Source organism: Fukomys damarensis, unplaced genomic scaffold, assembly GCF_012274545.1.
Source record: "Fukomys damarensis isolate Sample0158 unplaced genomic scaffold, DMR_v1.0_HiC HiC_scaffold_14, whole genome shotgun sequence".
In the NCBI taxonomy this organism is placed as follows: Eukaryota; Metazoa; Chordata; class Mammalia; order Rodentia; family Bathyergidae; genus Fukomys; species Fukomys damarensis.
In genome coordinates, this window is record NW_022900926.1 from 36,359,179 (window position 1) to 36,379,908 (window position 20,730).

Consider the following 20,730-nt stretch of genomic DNA (forward strand, 5'->3'; position numbering starts at 1 on the left):
ACAAAAAAAAAAAAAAAAAAAAAAACAACAAAAAACAACAACAACAACAGGAAAATCAATGTGGAAAAGCCTACTAACATGCTGGTTTGTGTCTGTGCTCTTTGAACAGAAAGCTTATACTTCAGTGGAATTTTTAGGTATTTTGAAATACCATAAAGAAAGAGTACTGCAGTTATCTTTCCAAGATCATTACCCTATCAACCTGCAAAAGAGATAATAAAGTAGCTAATAACCATTGTTTGTTTTTAAAATGATCATTACCAAAAGGTAAGTCTTTCCTTCAAGTTTCCCAATAGGTGGTCACATTGCTAGTCCCCAGAAAACCACTAGGTGGAGCTAAAATATTCTAAATTCCTCAAGAGATACTGGTGTGTTTTAGGGATGAGTTACAGGAAAAAACAAAAAATTTTAATAACATCTAAAAAATTAGGATTCTTTTTCCTTCTAAAATATATCCAAATTAACAAGGATAAAAGCCAAAACCATAAATCCTACTTTGATTTTAAAGAAATGGAACAAAATTTTAAAATCCAGACATCTACACCTAATTCAAATTACTTTAAATATAGTCAACACACTCTAAAAAGGTTGATCTACATCATATTCACCCAGGTTTGTGTCTTGGGCCCTTGACCATCAGGCCTCCATCCACAGATCTCTTTGCGAGACTGTGGTCCTGGCTGGGATCCACAAACTTGAACACATGTGATGCCCCAAACTGGACTTTCATGCCACTCTGCAGCATGGTGGTTTCCGAGATACGCTGGTTATCGACATAGGTCTCTGCATCCATACTTCTTGGGGTCACAGTGACCACTCCATCCATGTTGGTAAGGTCACAGTGATGGGGCTGAATTCCTGGACCAAACAACTGAAAACAGAAGGAAATTAAAGACATTCCCATTTCGAAGTCATGATATTTAAAAACAAATTAAAATTTTTGAGTTCCTCTTTTATAATAAATACAATTTAATAAGCTCTGGGTTTCTGATGCTTTAAATGGACATCCCACTCAATATGATTTAAAGGGTAATCAAAACATACAATGAATTTTTTTCATTGAGTTTATTGGTACTTTTTAGGTATACAGTACAGCTACGTTCATCACTGGGAATTTGTACCTTTACATGATATATCTTGGTTCTTATTTTTCCCCCATTCCCTTGCCCTCCCTTCTCCCCTTGCACCCTTCCCTATTTACAAAGACTTCATTTCCATATTTTCCTTTTCTCATATTAAAAAATACAATGAATATTTAAACTAAAGAAAACTTATTACAGGAAAAGAAACACTGCTAAGAAATATGAGGTGTGTTTGAAGCAAGGGGGATTAACAAGATCACAATGGGATCATAATTTGTGTGTGTTGCTGCCAGGGGGCTTGAACCCGATAGTACATGCATGACTGTCCCATCTGGCTGCTTTTTAAAATTAATTTTATTAGTAAAAAGACCAATAAAAATGATTAGATTCATTTGCACCACCAGTGGCACAAGTTGCCTGATGAGACAGTCATGCACATATCACCATTGGTTCCAGCAGGCAGAAACGTGGTAACAGCAGTATGTCTTTCCTTTAAGATATTTTCCTAAAAATTTAAACATTCAGTATATTTTTTATCACACAGTATCAAAATAATGTCAAAACACTGAAGACATTTATAGCATCTAGTAGTAACTTGATTTGAGGCATATTCCAACTTTGCATTAAAAAGCACATGATCATGCCTGTGCACTTGTAATTCAAGCATTCATGAGGCTGAGGCCGAAGAACTACCATGTGTTTGAGGCAGACCTGGGCTACATAATGAGTTCAAGGTCAGCTTGAACTACATAGTAAGATCCTGTCTCAAAAGAGAAAAAGCCGTATGATCAAGGTAGTGTAACATAATGGTAAAGCAATTGTCTACCGTGCATAAGTCCCTGAATTCATTCCTGGCACTACAGAAAAAATGTAAAAAGCATATGTTGAAGGTGATCTTAAGCATAATTAGTAGATCAATCTAAACAAATTTTATGATTAAAACATTTCTACTTAATCTGTTTTACTGTTGTGCTAACAATGAAAAAAATCACAGAACCAGAAGTCCTATCATTTTACAACTGAGAAACAAGAAATAAAGAGCAAAGATGATTTACCTGAGTTCAAAGTGACAAATCCTGATTCCACATCTTCAAACACAAACATCAAGCTGTTTGAAGCACTTGAGAATTATATTTAGCTAGGTCTTACTGAAGGCCTATTGCTATGTATGACTCAGCAATACAACTTCCCCATCTTAAGGCAAGACCTGTAAGTTGCTAACATCTTCTTGGATAGAAAGAGTAAAGAGCCTGGAAAAGTGTCATATCCAAGCCAAGTTTTTGAAAGGTAAGTTCGGACATAAATACATACATACATACACTGTTCTTTCCATACTAAAGCAGAGCTACTCAGAGTAGATGAACTATTTATAGGTAAATGTGAGGTTTGTAATTTGGATTTATTCATCTGCCCCTTGTGACAGGTTTTCTACTTTGTGCTGCCTATTGAACACGTACAACTACAGTAAGAGGTTCACTCTACAGCTTGATAGCATACCTGGATAGAGTTGTCATCAAACTTTTCTGTCCCAACTTCAGTCACACTCAACTGAAGGCGGTAAAGCTTTGGCTTGTCTCTGGAATCAGAGCCATCTGTGAGGAGAGAAGGAAGAGAACTCCATTTGTAGTCTAATGTCCTTGTTACATTACTTGAAATAAACAAAACTTTATAACAATAATACTACAATTCTCAGGATTTATTTTAGAGAACACTCCAACTCTTTTAGAGAACACTCATACAGTTCAACAAACTGGATATATAATCTTCAAAGAAATACGTATACCAGCTTCTGTTTAATATAAAGTGCTAAGACTTTAACTAATTCCAACATTTTCTTATTACATAAAAGGAGATTTTCTCTACATGATGCCCTGGGTCTTTTTTGATGATTCTGAGATGCAATCACATTACTAATATGAACACCATGAAAGACATGTGCACCCTCACAGCACAAAATAGCTGGTGGGGCACAGTGAAATCAAAGGTGGAAGTTCCTAATTGTGGAGTTTACACGGCACCCAGACCTCCTGGAATATCATCCACAGGATGATGAGGACTAGGCAGATCTTCTCTGAACAATTCTTCCAATGATTCTAATAACCATGGCTGAGGAAAAATTGCTGGTAAAATACTTAGTTCACATGGGTAGAACTGGGATGAAAGGGAGGATAACTGTATGTCTTTGGGTTTCTATCACTTTAAACCTCTCTGACCTTCTTGAACTTTTTAATTTGCAGAATGACTTTCTATGATGGAGAAGAGGTATAGGAAAAGAAGAAGCATCACCTCCAGGCCTCTGCCTCTACTGATACCAAACATGCTCACTCTCTTCTCAGCCACCACACCCAGGCGGCACAAGAGGGTGTCCAGTGATGACTTCTCTGATTTCAGAGTTAATCTATAAGAAATCATGTTTGACAGAATCGAGGAATTCCGATACAATTTCAGACTTCAACTGTACCACAGCAAATACATAGTTTCCTTAAAAGGCAAATGAAAGTTTCCCTGACCTACTTCATGACTGCCTGAGTAACTTTCAGAGTCACTTATTAAAATTAGGAGTCACTGGCATCAAGCATGTAAACTATGAGAGTCTCAGAGGTTAAACATTTTGGAAGGCATGGGCATCTGCAGTCTGATTGCCAAGTTCTCTCAGTCCTAGTGTGTCTGAACTCTAAAAGACAAAACACACCATAAATTCACAATTTGTTACAACCAATGTTAGTTTTTAGAGTAACACAAAAAAACATTCTAATGACAAAAATTTCTATTTTTGAATTATTTCAGGAATCTGTGACATGTGGGGGGAAAGTCAAGATGACACTGAAGTAATTCAGAGACACCAATCCCTAACATCCACCCAAAAACTGATTCATCGTCTATGTTGCTTCCGTTGGAATGTTTATTTTCAGTGCTGTTACAAAGTCCTGATCCACATGAGACACCAACATCATCCGGGGCTTTACGCGAACATGGGCAATTCCCTTCTCCTCTGGAGTGTCCTTTTGTTTTAAGCAGAATGGCAGTTCTCTTCAAGCTGCCCTCTTCTGTCCTTCAAAGTGCCACTATCCACTATGTTTCAGCACCATGAACTACATTTTTCAAGGACTCTATAGATTTTGCCCATGACTCACCTCTGAGCTGTGTGGCTAGGCTTTTGCTGCTCACAGCTTTCAATGTGTGGTCTACAGTACGTAGACAACAAAGACTTAATATGTTCACAGTGACTACACTAAAAATGAAGAAAACTAAGCAACACAATAAAGTTAAACGGAAACTACACTAATTATAAACAAAGAAAAGGCGCAAATAAGTAACCATGTCTGAAACAAGACCAATTATTTCAACGCAAAGTTAAAAAAAATATAAGAACATGAAAAAAAGATATGTCTGGCCGGGCATGGTGGCACACACCTATAATCCCAGCATTTGTGTGAGGCAGGAGGATCACTGTGAGTTTTAGACCAGACTAGGCTACACAGTGAATTCCAGGTCAGTCTCAACTACATAATGAGATCCTATCTCAAAAAACAAAAAAGAAAAAGAAAAAGAAATCTGAATGTTACTGAAAGGTCTCCTGGGGATTAGTAAATAGTAAAGAGCTGTTAAAACAGACTGAGAAATATGAGAGAAGGGAGGGTCACAAGCTGCTTTCCTAGTCTCCTCTTCCTCACCACTGCACTGAAATAAAAAAACAGAGACAGAGTCTGGGTAGACGGCAGAGACCTGGGTGGTAGTCCTAGCCTCAGTGGGAAAAAAAAGCATTTGGTTTAAGCAGGGGCAGGAAGAGTGCTTGGTGCCTCCTGTCCCTTCTTGTGACATCCAGTTCGACCCCAACAGCACATGATCATTCATTCATAGGCACAAACAGTAAAACTCCCTCAACACACATTCCTAGGGTTCCCCTTTCCTCAACAAGGCTTCTGTCCAAATTATCCCACTTTTCTTCCAATAGAGAACTACATCTGGAACAACTTTACAAGAGAAGAAAGCTTAGAGTAACCCCACCACTGACGCAACACTTCTGCCAAAAGGTTCTTTTAACAGTGTCCCCTGCCTGAAATGTTTGGGACCAGAGCTAGTTAAAATTTCAAAATTTTTCAGATTTGTGGATATTTGAATATACCTGAGATATCTTGGAGATAGAACCCAACTCTAAACACAAACTTCATTTATGCATCATACATATGGAGTGATTGAAAAATACAGTAACTTCTTATAGTAATAAACACATTGCCATTATTCTCCCTCAAAACAATAATCCTCTCTTTGAATATATCCTATCAATCTTCCCACTTTCTGAAGTAGTTCTGGAAATCTTCTTTAGTGGGTGGCTTTACTTGCATTGTTATGGCGACCTCAATGTCCTGAATCAATCCAAAGTATTTATCTTTCATGGTCATTTTGACTTCAGGGATGAGCCAGAAATTGCACAGTGCCAGATCAGGTGACTAAGGTAGATAAAGACATACTAAAGTTTTTATGTGCCTGCTTTTCCACTGGATGGCACTTGGCAGCAGCATTCATTGTATTTTTACTCACACCTAATAAAGACACTTAGAGCACTTCCAGAACTGCTTCAGAAAGTGGCAAGAACAATAGGATAAGTGTGCTTGAACTGAGGGAGAGTTTTTTGAGAAGGATTAATGGCAATGTGTCTTTTACTATAATACATTTTAAAAATGTAAACATACACCTGTAGTATTTTGATCACACCTCATACATTTTATATACAGAGCCTACAGGCAATTTCATATGATGCATTAACTACACCTCTGTTCCGACAATCTATTACATGGGGTCAGGTGTGGAATTTTCTACTTGTCAGTGCTCAAAGGTTTCAAATTTTTAGAGAGAGATGCTCTGCATGTACTCTCAGTGTAAAAGGGAAGTGAACAAAGGGCAGGACATTTAAGGCACTTTGTTCTCGATCTACAACAATTTTGTCACTGACTCTTTTCTGTCTACAGCTGCTTCTCAGGGTGAACCCAAGAAAAACAAGAGCAGTAAAATAAGCTTACAGTAATTGAAATAAATATTGGACACGGGACACTTTATAGGTATATATAAAATGACAGTACACTGAGGTTTTCATAAATACATCATCTGGTCAATCAACATCATTTTGCCCAGGAGGTCTGCTAGTGCCCCAGTTATAAAAGTAGTATTAAGCATAGCATTACCTTCATAAGTGTGATAGCTGTAGTAGGCAAAGTGACTCCTTCTCCCTGGGGTTAAGACATGCCAGGACCCAGGTGAAGGCAGCATCAGCAGGACAGAGACCATGCAGAACACGTGGGAGAGGGAAGGAGGAGAAGAGACGCAGAGGGTGAGCTTCAGTGAGACATGTCTCAAAGGAAGAAAAGGTACATTTTACCCGTCAGCTTTCAGAGCTGTGGGGACAAGACTACAGTAGTGCCCCAGTCAGTGTTTTAGAAACCAGTGCAGACTGTTAAGGACAATAGGTGAGTTGCCAAGCAATAGGACAGCAAGAGGGAGTTAACCATATAGAAGGTTATCACCCCACCTGGCTGACTTCTGCGTAAAGAACACATTCAGATCCAATGCAAAGAACAAAGCAGCATCCTGCTCCCATTCCTCCAAAAGACAGTACAAGTACACACCCACTTCTCAGAAACCTCCTATCCCACTTGGGCAGGACCTCATCACTTATTACTTTGTTGACAATGTGTCCAATGAAAATATCACACAAATCCATTCACGATGTATCAAATGCAGAAATATTTTCTCATAAATGAAAACTAAATCAATTTATTCAGCATGCTGATTTTGAGTGGTTAATAATAAAAATACAGACATCACATCTTAGTGAAAGGACATGGTTTTGGTGCAACAGAGTCCTCAGCTAGCACTCAGAGCACCAGCTTCTGTCCTTAGGAGAGCAGGAGAGCTCTGTATCACCCACAGGCACCTGTGGACAGTAGGAAAAGTCCCACATGCTGCCCAGAGAACTCATGAGTGTTGACCACAGACAGTGCTAAGATTACTTCTTGGTGTGTAGATTACCTGATGTCAGGGATGATCTTACTTGCCTTTGCATCTATTGCTTTGCCTACAGTAGGAGCTCAGTAAGTATTGACTAAAGATAGCAAAATACCAAGAAATGTACTAGTAAGCATGTTGTTTGTGGTACTGCCCATATATGATGAAAAGCAGTGCAAATTTATCTAGGGTCTAGCATCTTCCCACACTTAGCTCAAACTCTACATACTGATTATCTCAGAGAATACAATTATGGAATAAACAGCCAAAACAGAAATTCTCAGTAGTGTGAGATCAGATTTAACTCTGTTTTGTCAGTGCTCCATCTCTAAGGCTCAGAACAATGTCTGATACAAAGTAAGTACTAAGTATTTGCCAAATGAAGGTTCAGCCTGTCTCTGCTGCCATCAAAAGCAACTTTCCATTTTTTATTTGAAGATCAAATGCCACTATTTATCAATTTGTTTGAGTTATATCCTTCAATTTGGCTTTGAAGAAAACAATCATTAGTTTCCAGTATTTAATGCAAAAATTTAAATGACAAGTCCAATGTCCAAAAATTTCTAAATTTTTTGAAGCTCAAAAACAGTGGCTGTATCATTGTTGCAGTTCCTTTCCTCAGAGGAACAAGCAAAAACCCTTTATCACACTATATACACACACCACAGTCCTGAGACATGCTTCCAAACTACAGTGAGAAAGTAAAACTGCACATGAACTCCCAGTCAGAGAACTGAGGGCAAAGCAGGACTACTATCACTCACAACAGCTACTACCCCACGGCTACACTGCCACCAACTACTAATCACAATAGCATCAAAACATAACTATGCCATTCTATAGCAATGTAACTCAGCTATTTCATAAGACTGTTGAAAACACTGTTTCTAATTCTTAACTATAATATAATAATCAGCTTTAAGAAACTAAATCAATCCTGGAAATAAACACTGAGGAATCAAAGAAGAGAAAAACATAGCTTCTGCTCAAGGAACAACATACTATCTACACAACTGGTTTATTTTTATGTAATTACACATTGGGCTTTATTTTAGATGCAGTTTGAGGTGGAGAAGATGGCACATTATCTTCGTAACAGGTCACATATATGTTTTAAATAAGAAATGATGTGATTCTGGTAAATGATAAAGAAATATACAATAGATAACACAATGCAAATATACACTATGCAGGGATGTGTATATAAAAGCACTTCTTTAAGAATGTCAATGTATTTCTCTACCTGATGGTCAACTTATGACAATAGCAGTTTAGAAGAGTTCTACAAATGATATATGCAGATACTTATGAAAATAAATTTACTCTTATTATTTAAAAAAATCAAACAGCCTTCCACTTATTAAGATGGATTATTTTTAGATATACTGTTAAATTTAAAGACATTCCTTTTGGACACTGTTCATGCATTACAAATAATAATATGACACCCCCCCCACAAGCTTTTATTAAATCTGTCTAAGAAGTAAATTTCAGTTTGTTGTCTTCAGCAGGTTGACTATATTGCTGAAGATTTTGTTTTGCTCTTCTGAGACAAAAGTCTCATTATGTAGCTCAGGCTGGCCTCAAACTCATGGTGATCCCCTGGCCTCAGCTCTTGAGTGTGGGGATTACAGGCATGCACCACTGTACCTGGCACTAAAGTTATTTTGGAAATGTTTTATTAAAAAGAAATGGACCAAACTATAATAGTACATAAGATCCTAATGAGATAATTAACAATGTGAAATAGGAAGAAAAGGGCTAAAGGTGTAGGGAAAGTGGGAAGGGTAGGGGAAAGGTAATAAGGGAAAAGAAAAACATATGAGAAATGGAAATAAAGTGTCTGTAAATGGGGAAGGGAGGAGGGGGTGAAGGGAGGGCAGGGACAAGGAGAAAAAATGAGAACCAAGACCTGTCATATATAGGTACAAGATCCCAATAAGGAATGTAACTGTACTGTATACCTAAAATGTACCAATAAACTCAATAAAAAAAAAAATGCACCATTAAAAAGAAATGGACCATCACCTAAACCTCTCTTAAAACACTCTATACATTATCTTAAATGTTTCTCTGCAGCTCTGTCCATAAGACTTTTATTCTTATAAATGAATACATGTATTATATGACCCAAACATTTTTAAGTAAATATCATCTTATAAAAGTTACTTTAAAAAAAAAATCCAAAATGTGAAGTCATCCCAAAGGACACTTCTAAAATGAATTTAAAAGTAGAAACATTAAACACTAAAAATGTACTTTAATATGACCAGCTTTCTCACCTGGACTTAACTCTACTAAATAGGGCAGTTTCTCAGGGGGGAGAGCAGAACCGTAGCCAGACCCATCAGCTCTCTCCTTCCCCTTCAGTGGCTTTCCTTCAGTGTGTTTCTTCGTTTTCTTTGGGATGTAGTCTGACGGCCTCCTCTTCAACTGAAAGACTAAAATCCCTAGAACAGTAACATTGGGAATCATTAACCAGATGGGCTGGTGTGAATGGCCAGTTGACTGGCAGTCAATTGCTCACACATTACCAGGATGAAACTTATTAACATCTGCTGAGAGGTCAATGAGAAAAGCTCACCTAATTTATACTTTCACTCAATGAAGGAAGTACTAGACCCTTGGAGCGCTCTAAAAAAATGCCAGCAAACTATTTGCAAAGTTTTTTTTTTTTTTAATTAACAGTGAGCTACCCAATACCCAAGGACATCATATGCTTGAAAACAATGTAAGTTTAAAAACAAATCAATCTTATATTCATAAATAATTTTATGATCACTGAACATATTCACATATATATACTTAACACATTACCACAAAAGTGTATATATAAATATATCTTATTTGACTTGATTTTTATTAGATTCAACTGAATTAACTCAAAATTCAAAGCAATACTAATGTAAAAATTAAAAAACTATTTCATCAGTTTTAAACCTCTACTGCTCTGAAATAGAGAAAGTTGTTTGAATAATGCCAAGTATGACTTCATTACAAGTTCAGCGTTGCTAATCTACAAATACACAACGTGATATGCTACAAATTACAAAACTTTTAGATGGCAACATGTTACAAATGGAAAACTGACCTTATATGATAGGTAGAAGGCATAATACTGGCACAGTGAAAGTAAACTACAGACTATGTTCATAAGGTGTACATGAAACATAAATGAATTTCATTTTTAGACTTAGAGCTCATCTCCAAGATATCTCATTATGTAAATGCAAATATTCCAAAATTTAAATCCAAAATTTGAAACACTTCTGGTCCAAACCATTACAGATAAAGAATACTCTGAAAGAATAAGGAATAACTGAAATGCCTAAATCACTGAACAACCTAAATTTAGGGTGTTACTTTCTCTACCAAAACAAATCTGTCCAAATTTCACAACAGTTCTGGCCAGCATCATTGCTGACAAGTAACAATAACCTTCCACTGTTAGTGTGGCTTCTTCCTGAGATGTGGTTTCTACCTCCAATGATAACCATCTGGGCAAAATCTGTGCCCAAGACTCAGGGTGCTGACTGTGGCCCTACAGAGGATCACTGAGGAGCCACCCCAATAAGTCTATGTAGGAATGGGAAACAGTACACCAAAGGGCTGATAGAAAACATTAATGTTCACATCTCCTACATCATCTGATAAACAACCAGCATACAGAAATCAAGGCACATTACATATGTAATCCTTTAAAAAGTAAATTTACTCTTCACCTTTGTCACTTGGCCAATCCCTAAAGATTTGTAAAGGACACTCATCATCATCTAGAATAATTTCTTTAGCACCTCTTTCATCAGAATGCTGGGCTCCAGGAGGAAGCATAACCTAAAAGAAAAATAGTCAACAATGAGTATACCTAAACGTAACTTAGCAGGTATTAAGAAAATTCATGGTTTTTGAATGAATAAATACGCCAATGTAGAATTAAACTGATAAAACACTATAAAAATTCTAATTAGTTATAAAAAAATCAATAAAAGTGAAGAAAGTTTCAAACAAAAAGCTCAGCCAGCTGTTTAGCAGGTTTTATTCATCTGATCCTTAAGAACTAGTCTGATTACTTTTATTTACTTTTGACAAATCTGTACATGGAAAGACTATAATGGTTAACCTCTAAGTAATTTTTTTTTTCTTGGTACCAGGGATTGAACGCGGGTCCTTGAGCTTGCAAGACAGGCCACTGAACCACTGAGCTAAATCCCCGGCCCCTACCTCTAAGTAATTTCTTAAGGATACGTCTTTATTACTAATTTCAATTTCTGTAAAATATTTTCAGAAATACCAGGCCTTAGAATACCTATTAACAAAAAATAGCATAGTTTTCCTTGTATCTCTATAATCTATCTCTATGATTAAATTTTATGTATACCTTTTATATGCTTTTATGACCATTCATGTAATAACTGTTTTTAAGCAACTTTGTAACAATTGGTGCCCATCATACCTTTAATTAATGATATCATGCTACTGTTCATTGTGTTTTTACTCTAACCAAACTTTTTGCTTAATTACTTAAGAAAGCCAGAAAAAGACTGCATTGGAGAGGCAGTGGTCAACAACACCTGTCCATTCTGCAGAACCTGCACTATCCCCTCCTCTTCATTCTAATCCAGAGCCAATACAAACTATAGTATGATTACAGAAAACATGATGAGAAATAAGTTATTGTTTCCAGCCAATAACTAACATAAAAGTGTTATCTTAATAGACCTTGCAAGCAAAACCTATCATCGTGCACAGAGGCCAAATGGATTGGATGCTTCCTTAGAACCCTGCAATTCCTCTCGACAATGCTTTTTACTACTCTAAAAAGATGAAGTTATTACAGCACACTTTGTGTTAACTTAAATCTTTCATTAGTGCTTTGTATTAAATTCAGCCTTCTGGCTTACAACACATTTTACCTCAGGCTCTGACCTCAGTTTATCTCTTTCACCTCAATCTTTGTCATGTATCTTCAGACACATGATACATGAAGTACTCAAGAGACTACCAACCAGAGTCCATGGAAGCCACATGCTTTATGCTTCCAAGAGCCCTCTGGCTACCTCTCATGCCAGAATAGTGTCCATGCATTTTACAGTTCAAGCACAACTTCTCTATCAGCCTTCTTAACCTCTCTTCTAGTTTAGAAGTCCTTGTTTGTGTTCTACTCCTTAACCTTTTCTGTCTCCCTTTATTATAAGCTCTTTTAAAGGCAACTCTTATTTTTATAGTCCAGCACAGTACTAACAAATGGGATGACTGTATTTACTGAATAATTAATTGAACATATTAAAAAAGTGAGTGAATATGAAGCAGCCTCAGTTTATGAGGTGATAGGCTAGGAAAACACAGAATTTCTAATTCAGGATAAAAATATCAAACAACTCTTGATCTGCACTGCCTAAACTTGCAAAAGAAAATTGGTCACAAAATAACAGCGTAGAAAATCTGAAGTAGAGTAGTTTCTCAGAAGAAATCAACAGGGGCCTCAAATGAGGCGGTCAGTGAAAGCCTCAGTTAGGCTTTTATAACTTTAAATTCATGATCAACGTCTTCTTTTCCTTTCTGATTTTCATTAATAAAAATCAGCCTCAAATTACTTACCACAAATTCATTATCACATACCAAAAGATATGCAATTTTAGGGAACTGATTGTCAGCAGACAGATTTATACACTGAAACAACAAACACTTTAGTAATAGGCATTCCTCTTTTTTTTTTGGTACCGGGGATTGAACTCAGGACTTTGTGCTTGTGAAGCAGGCAGTGGAACCACTAAGCTAAATCCCCAGCTCACAACATAATGTTTTTTCTTTTTTCTTTCTTTTTTTGGTACCGGGGATCGAACTCAAGTCCTTATGCTTGAGAGGCAGGTGGCAGAACCACTGAGCTAAATCTCCAGCTAGCAACAGGTACTCTTAAAGGTCCCTCTCCATGGTCACAACCCAACATGGAACACAGCAAGAAGAGGATGAGGCCTCTGCCCAATAACCCAGATACTATCTACACTACTCTTTTACTGAGATTATTTGGACTTAGAAAGCATTTTACAGCAGTTACTAACCAATTTTAAGCATAAAGAACACTTACAAAATCCACTATGTCTATGGACTCAATTATTGTATAGGTAAATTATGTCTCTCATAGGTGGGTATTTCTGAACAAGTATTTCCTAAAGCCCAGCATTAAAACAAAACTCTCCTCCACTTCCCACTTATCTGCCAAGAGGAAAATGTACCAGAAAGTCCTCTACCCTCAAGTATTTTAAAAAAAAAAAAAAAAAAAAAAAAAAAAAAAAAAAAGGATTCTCTGTTATCTTCCAGTTAATACTCACCCATGTTCTGGTCAGTATTCTTCTAGCTGGTTGGTAAACACTATGATCCAAAAGGAAAGGGGGTCTGCCATCTCACAAAAGCTTGCACTCCCCAGTTTTTTCTTTCCAATCCAACTTTAAATTTTCACCTGTGACTACTACAACCTCCCATTCCAGGATCTTCCTGTGTTGGGATCGGGCATGGTCCTGCTTTGTCCTGAGCCTGTACTGCAGTTATCTCTGGTTTGTAAGTTAGAAGACCAATTACAGTACTGCCACAATCCCATTGAGAACTCTGCTCCACTGTCTCACTTCCCTTGTACTCTGTTCATGTCCATTTAAACAATTTTGTATTATTTATTACAATTTTAATGTGAGGGGAACATCTGTTTTACTTTTTCAGTTGAAAATTGGGCTATATTCATAAAATTATGGATCTACTAGTTTTTTTTTTTTAAATGAATATAACTTCTTAGTTTTTCAGGAAAAAAGCCATAAAATTCAATACCTCCTGCAGTTAACAAAAAATTTACAAGGACCTCTACCCTGAACCCTCTGAAACACTGTGGAGACAGTTCAAAGAACAACATCAAGGAAGAGCTGCCCCTACTCACAGGCTGGCAGACTAGAGAGTAAAGATGGCAAGTGTCTATGTTCTTCCACAGATTCAAGCAAAGTCTTATCAAGTCCCAGAAAATTCTGGGTAATAACTGAGAAGCTGACACTAAAATTTACATAAATCTACAGGATGCCCTATCATACTCTTCTCCTTTTCTTCCATTAATGCTTCAAAATTTACTTTTTTCATTCTCCAGTTCCTCACCCTCCTCAATGATTACTAGAATAACTATTAAGCTTTATGAATCTTTGGATTGCTAATTAACTTTACACTATTACTGTTCAACACTGTTCTTTCAGTGGAGGTAAAGTTGTTTCATTTAGAAGATACTGATTGTAGGTCAATATGTGGTTTGTTTTCATGTTCATACTGTAATTATAGATCTCTTTTCAATGAATAAAGGCAGCACATTATTGAAGGGTATGTCAATATCCAGTTTATACTGGACACTACTACTGTTGGTGATTTTATTACTGTAGCCAATGTGACATAGTTGTTGCTATTAACTGGTTTTCACTGCATGTCAAGGGATGTAGACTGCCTTTGTGTCATTAACACAAGTGACTCATTCCTGGAAGACTGGGTGTTGGGCTAAACACACTGCAGCCTCCAAATAAATGAAGGTGGCTAGATTTGGGGACAGAGCAAAAGCCAATGGTTAGGTATTCCCAGAAAGCACGGCTTAAAAAGATATTAACTAGAGAGGTCTCCATACTAGCAATAAACCTTTCCACTATAATCAAGCCTCAAGCACAAAAATCAAACAAACAAAAAATGCAGAAACATGAAAAGGCAAGGCAACAAAATGCCTCCAAAAACTCTCAACTCTCCCAAAGCTGATCCATGGGGCACCAGAGGGTAAGAAAATCAAAAGCCACATAGCTGATTATTCAAAAGGGTAACAGATGAGATAACAAAACAGGTCAGTAAGTTGTTTGGTGAGCTCAAATAAGATATAACTAAACAGATAATGGGCCTAATAAAGCAATGAGTAAATCTACAGAAAACACTAATAAAAAGCTGGCTGAGCTAAACAAAATGAAACAAAACATGAATGATCAGCACAGAAAAGAATTAGAATCCATAAAATAGTCCAAACAGAAATTCAGGAGATTAAAAGTTCTATAAAAACTGTGAGCAGGAGAAGTGACCAATGTGAGGACAGTGTCAGAACTAGAAGTCAGGGCTACTGTTGATGATCAATTAATCAAGGTGAACTTGAAAATAAGAAAACATAAAAGGTTGATCCAACAGTTCCTAGATGACGCAAAGAAGCCTACTCTAAGATTAACTGTAATTGCCGAAATATCAGAAGACAGCACAAAGGATATAAAAATACCTGTTTACAGAAATAATAGCAGATAACTTTCCAAATACTGTATGAGTAAATAATTTAAGACATAGATAAATGAGGCACGTAGAACCCAAAACAACCAGAAACAGAAAATCTCTTCATAACATATCATAAATAAAATCCCCAAAATACAACATAAGAATAAAATCTTAAAAACTGTTAGAGAAAAGCAATGAATCATTTGTGAAGGTAAACCCATTAGAATTACTGCAGACTTTTCAACACAAACCTTGTAAAGTGTTTCAAGCCTTAAAAGAAAATAAATTCTAATCGACTAATATATTCCACAAAACTATCTTTCAAAATTGATGAAGAAATAAAGTATTTCCATGATAAAAAAACACTGAAAGAAATTCATGTCCACCAAACTGTCCATTTCAAAGAGTTTTCAAGGATATCCTAGGAGACAAGGAAGCTAACAAGGCCAAAAGGTCTAATAAAGTGAATGTACCTAGTGGAATTACCAGTTAAATAGAGAAGAAAGAAAGGGAATCAGCAACATGAAAATAATAGAATGACAGGAATAAGCTATCACCTATCAGTAGCAACTCTCAATGTGAATGATCTCTATTCCCCAATCAAAAGACACAGGCAGGGGCTGGGGATTTACAGCTCAGCAGTTCCACTGCCTGCCTCACAAGCACAAGGACCCGAGTTTGATCCCTGGTATTAAAAACCAAAAATAAAATAAAAGATAAAGGCAGAATGGATCAAGAAATAAACTCCAACAGTATGCTGCAAACAAGAAACACATTTAATCCAAAAGAAAATTCATAAACTAAAAATTGAAGAATGAAAAACAACATTCCATGAAACAGTAACCTGAAAAGAGTAGATGTAGCTATCATACTTTCAGACAAAGTGGATTTCAAGCCAAAACTAATCACAAGAGACAAAGAAGGTCATTGCATATTGGTTAAAGGAACAACTGAACAGGAAAAGAAAACAATTATTAACATATATTCTTTTAACAACAGCACACTAAACTTCATAAAATGAGTACTACTGGACATACAAGATCAGAAAGGAACACGATTTTAGTGGAAGACCTCAATACCCCACTGTAACAGACAGAACAATTAAATAAAAACCGAAAAATTAAAGATATACCAGAATTGGAAAAAAATCTCTAAAACAAATGGACTTATTACATCAATAACTACAGAGTGTTCCGTCCAACAAAAGAATACACATTCTCCGCAGCAGTATATGAAACTTTCTCCTAAATAGGCCATATAGTATAAAGCATGCTTTATATATATAAAGCATATAATAAAGCATGCTTAAGTGCTAAAAAACCCAAATTATACAATAATTATCAGATCAAAGCAAAATGAAACTAGAAATCAATGACAAAAGAAAACAAAATATGCAAGCACATGAAAAACAAATTCAGTCTTGAATAATCAATGGGTAGTAGAAATAAAGGAAGATAAAAAGCAGTTCCTAGAACTAAACAATATGCCTGTAAAACATACCAGAATTTATGGAACACAATGAAAGCAGTCCCAGCTGTGAAGCCCCACATCAGAAAACAAAACAGAATCCAAATGACCTAATGATGAGCCCAGAAAAACAAGAACAATCCAAACCCAAATGTAGTACAAGTAAAAAAAAAATAAAGATCACAGCAAAAATCAATGAAGTTGAGCCAAAAAAAACACAAAAAAAACCCAACAAAATGAAGAGCTTGCTTTTCAAAAAAATAAACAAAATAGACAAACTCCTAGCCAATCTTACCAAAAAAGGAGAGAAAAGATCTGAATGCAATTAGAAATAAAAAAGGTAACATCATAGCAGACACTACTAAAATAAAAAAGATTACTAGCTACTTTACATCCTATAAATCAATAAACTCAAGAATTCAGAAGAAATGATTACACATATGAATTACCAAATTATATACATATATACATATGACTTACCTATATATACACACATATGGATTATATACATATGAATCACTACATTACACATATATATGTATGAATTACCTATGTACATATGAATATATGTACACATACATATATCATGTGAATTATACAGACATATGAATATACATATTCCTATATACATATGACTTACCAAAAGTGAACCAATATTTAAAAACCTTGAATAATACAATAACAGGTACTAAAATTGAAGCAGTAATAAAAAACCTACCAACTAAGAAAAGCCCGGGTCTGGATGGATTCACTGCTAGGCCAAATATCCCACCATGTACTAAACTAAAATCAAAATGGATCAAATATCTAAATGTAACAGAAACAATCTACTGGAAGATAAAATAGGTATAAGTCCTGAAGCCACAGGTATAGGCAAGGACTTTCTGGGGAAAAAAAAACAAAACAAAAAAAACCCTGGTAGCACAAGGAAAAGTATCAAATCAAATTTTAAAACTTCTGAACAGCAAAAGATACAACCAACAGAGTAACCTAGAGAATGTGAAAAAAAAAATTTCCAGCTATTCCTCAGAGAAAGAACTAATATCTAAAATATATAGAGAACTAAAATAAAATTAAATGCCCCCAATAAAATATCCACAAAAAGTGGGCAAGTGAAATGAATAGACACTTCACAGAAAGAAGTTACAGGGCTGGGGATCTAGCTCAGTGGTTCTGCCATCTGCCTCACAAGCACAAGGTCCCAAATTTGATCCCTGGTACCTAAAAAAAAAATAAATTAAAAAGAAGTACAGATGGCCAATAAATACATGAAATAATTTTCAACACCCCTGGCCATTAAAGAAATGCAAATTAAAACAACACTGAGATTCCATCTTACCCCAGAAAGAATAGCTATCAAGAAATCAAATCATAGCAAGTACGGGCATGAACGCACAGAAAAAGGGCGGAAGAAGGAACTCTTCCACAATGGTGGTGGGAATGTAAACTAGTAAAATCACTATGGAAAAATAGCATAGAGATTCCTCAAAAAACTAAAACTAGACCCAGGCGTGGTGGTGCACGCCTGTAATCTCAGTACTCGGAAGGCTGAGGCAGGAGGACTGCTGCAAGTTTGAGGCCAGCCTGGGCTATGTAGTGAGTTCAAGGCCAATCTGAACTACAAAGTGAGGCCCTATCGCAAACCAAACCAAAACAAACCTATACTAATGAAGACAAGTTATTACAGGCAAAATTACAGACCTGTAGGTGAACGGAAGAAATCGAGTCCAGAAATTCAATCATACATATGTGGTCATTTGATTTCTGACAAAAATGCCAAAGAAATCTATGGAAGAAAGTCCCTTCAACAATGATGCTGAATCAACTGTATGTTTGTATAGAAAAATGAACATCGACTTTCATCTCACACTAAACACAAACATTAACTTGAAATGAACACACAATCCAAAAGTAAAAGCTAAAACTATGAAATATAAAGGCAGGAGATAAACAGAGAACAACGTCTGCAATCTTAGAGGAGCCAAATTCTTACACAGAATGTAAAAACCATGGAATGTAAGTAAAAAAAAAAATTACAATGTAGACTTCAATAAAATTAAAAAATTATACTCTTTGAAAAACATTATTTGAGAAATAAAAGGCAAATCAAAGACTGGGGAAAAATTCACAACATATACACCACACATTGGACTTGATTTCAAAGTATAAACTAAATCACAATGGGATACTTACCAGATATCACACCTATTAGCAACTTTATCTAAAGAATCAAAAACTGAAAAGCGGAACAATCCAAATGTCTATCAACAGGTACACATTTCACAAACTGATATATCCAGTGACAAAAAGGATACAACTCTGGATGACACACATAACTTGGCTATGTCTGAAAGTCATGCAAAGTTAAACCAAGTCCAAAAGAATACTTACTATTTGATGCTATTCATACAAAAATTGTATAAAATGCAGGTAACCCATACAATAGAGGGCACACAAGGGAATGGAGGACTGAGGGATGGGTTACAAAGAGGCATGAGGAAATGTCTGAGGGTGAAGGAAATGCTCATGGTGTAGACATGTCAAAAGTTATCAACTGGAGACCTTAAATATGTGATTTATTGTATTTTAATTGTTCTTCAATAGTTTTGTGGGGAAAAATTTAAAACAATGTATTATATCATTCAATAATTACATTCTAAGATGAAAGCAAGGGGAGATATCTTTGTTTTAAAATCTACCGGCAGTTGCAGTTTTGGAGATATTGTAGTAAAGAAATTAGCATGTTATTGTGACTTACAGGTTAAGAAATTTCCAGGTAATTTGTTACTAAGAATAGGAAATTAGATTTTACTTAATGATACCAAATAAATTCTGAGGCCTAAAACTTCACTGTATTTCTTAAATATCTGAGTCATAGTTGATTATTAAAGCCGTGCAAATACAATTGTGTGCAATACAAAAATTCAAAGGACATATATCAAAATGTTAATGGTATGGTTATCCTTTGCTACTAGAATTTTGTGCTATTTTTCTTTTCTCCAACTTGATTTTTAATGCTTTTTTACTTTACAAATGGATTTTTTTATTTTTAAATGGATCTTATTTTTATAATAGATGGGAGACTGCTAACATATGGTTTTAGTTCATCAGACTCTATATGTACAGTGGGGAGAAAAATCAAGTTTCACTGACTCAAGAGATAACTTTCCCTTCAAATGCAATATCCCACCATGAATGATATGGGATAAGAACCACCAATTCAATAGTTACATACCCGAAAAAAAAAAAAAAGTTACATACCCGAGCAATGCAGTAGTCCTTAGGATTTTCTTTTTCCAGACCATATTTCTCTAAAGCTTCAGCAACAGCAAAGTCTGCAGTGTCTGTAGTAGACAGCAGGATTGTCTTGTAGGGAATATTTGGTTTTAAACTATCTGCGTAAATTCTCAATGTTCCACCTGAAAAAAAAAAAAATTTAACATATTTGAGCGCAACTTCACATCAGTAACAGAGATAGCTACCAAAAGGGCAATGGAGTGCCAGCTGCACTGAGTGCCCAGAAATACTAGTGACACTCTGCTCCACTGAGCGCCCAGAAATACTAGTGACACTCTGCTCCACTGAGCAGTCTTCTGTGATGGTCTATGCCTGTCTTTTCTTCACACAGATGTATTTCCCAAGTGATGAGCTGATTCTCACAAGGGGGGGGGGTGAGAGGGTCTCTGTGCGGCAGGTGTCTTCCACTGTATTCTGTTTCCATACATGACTATTTTCTCCACTTCTCCCATTTCCTGAACCTCCATCTCAAGCAAACAGAAAGACAGATGAAGTCAAATATTAGTCCCACTGAACAAATCCACCTTAAGAAAGTGATCTAAGGAACCATGACATCCCACATTGTCAAGTCCAAAGAGTTTTCTTGAGGGATATGTCATGAGAGTGGGGCTGCTTTCACTTA

At 36.0% G+C, this 20,730-nt stretch overlaps 1 protein-coding gene across 19 annotated transcripts in view; it reads right to left on the reverse strand.

Annotated features, from left to right (window-relative positions):
• Afdn (afadin, adherens junction formation factor) overlaps positions 1-20,730 on the reverse strand; it is a 102,983-nt gene that overhangs the window by 67,507 nt on the left and 14,746 nt on the right. For 16 of the 19 annotated variants that reach the window (XM_010639415.2, XM_010639423.2, XM_010639477.2 and 13 more), the window contains exons 5-10: positions 20,073-20,230; positions 10,808-10,919; positions 9,368-9,535; positions 6,266-6,310; positions 2,580-2,674; positions 609-871 (exon numbers count right to left, since the gene is read on the reverse strand). In XM_010639415.2, coding sequence (XP_010637717.1) covers positions 609-871; positions 2,580-2,674; positions 6,266-6,310; positions 9,368-9,535; positions 10,808-10,919; positions 20,073-20,230 — 841 coding nt within the window. The remainder of the gene's footprint in view (positions 1-608; positions 872-2,579; positions 2,675-6,265; positions 6,311-9,367; positions 9,536-10,807; positions 10,920-20,072; positions 20,231-20,730) is intronic. The other 3 variants (XM_010639455.2, XM_010639487.2, XM_033763323.1) reach the window with 1 other exon arrangement.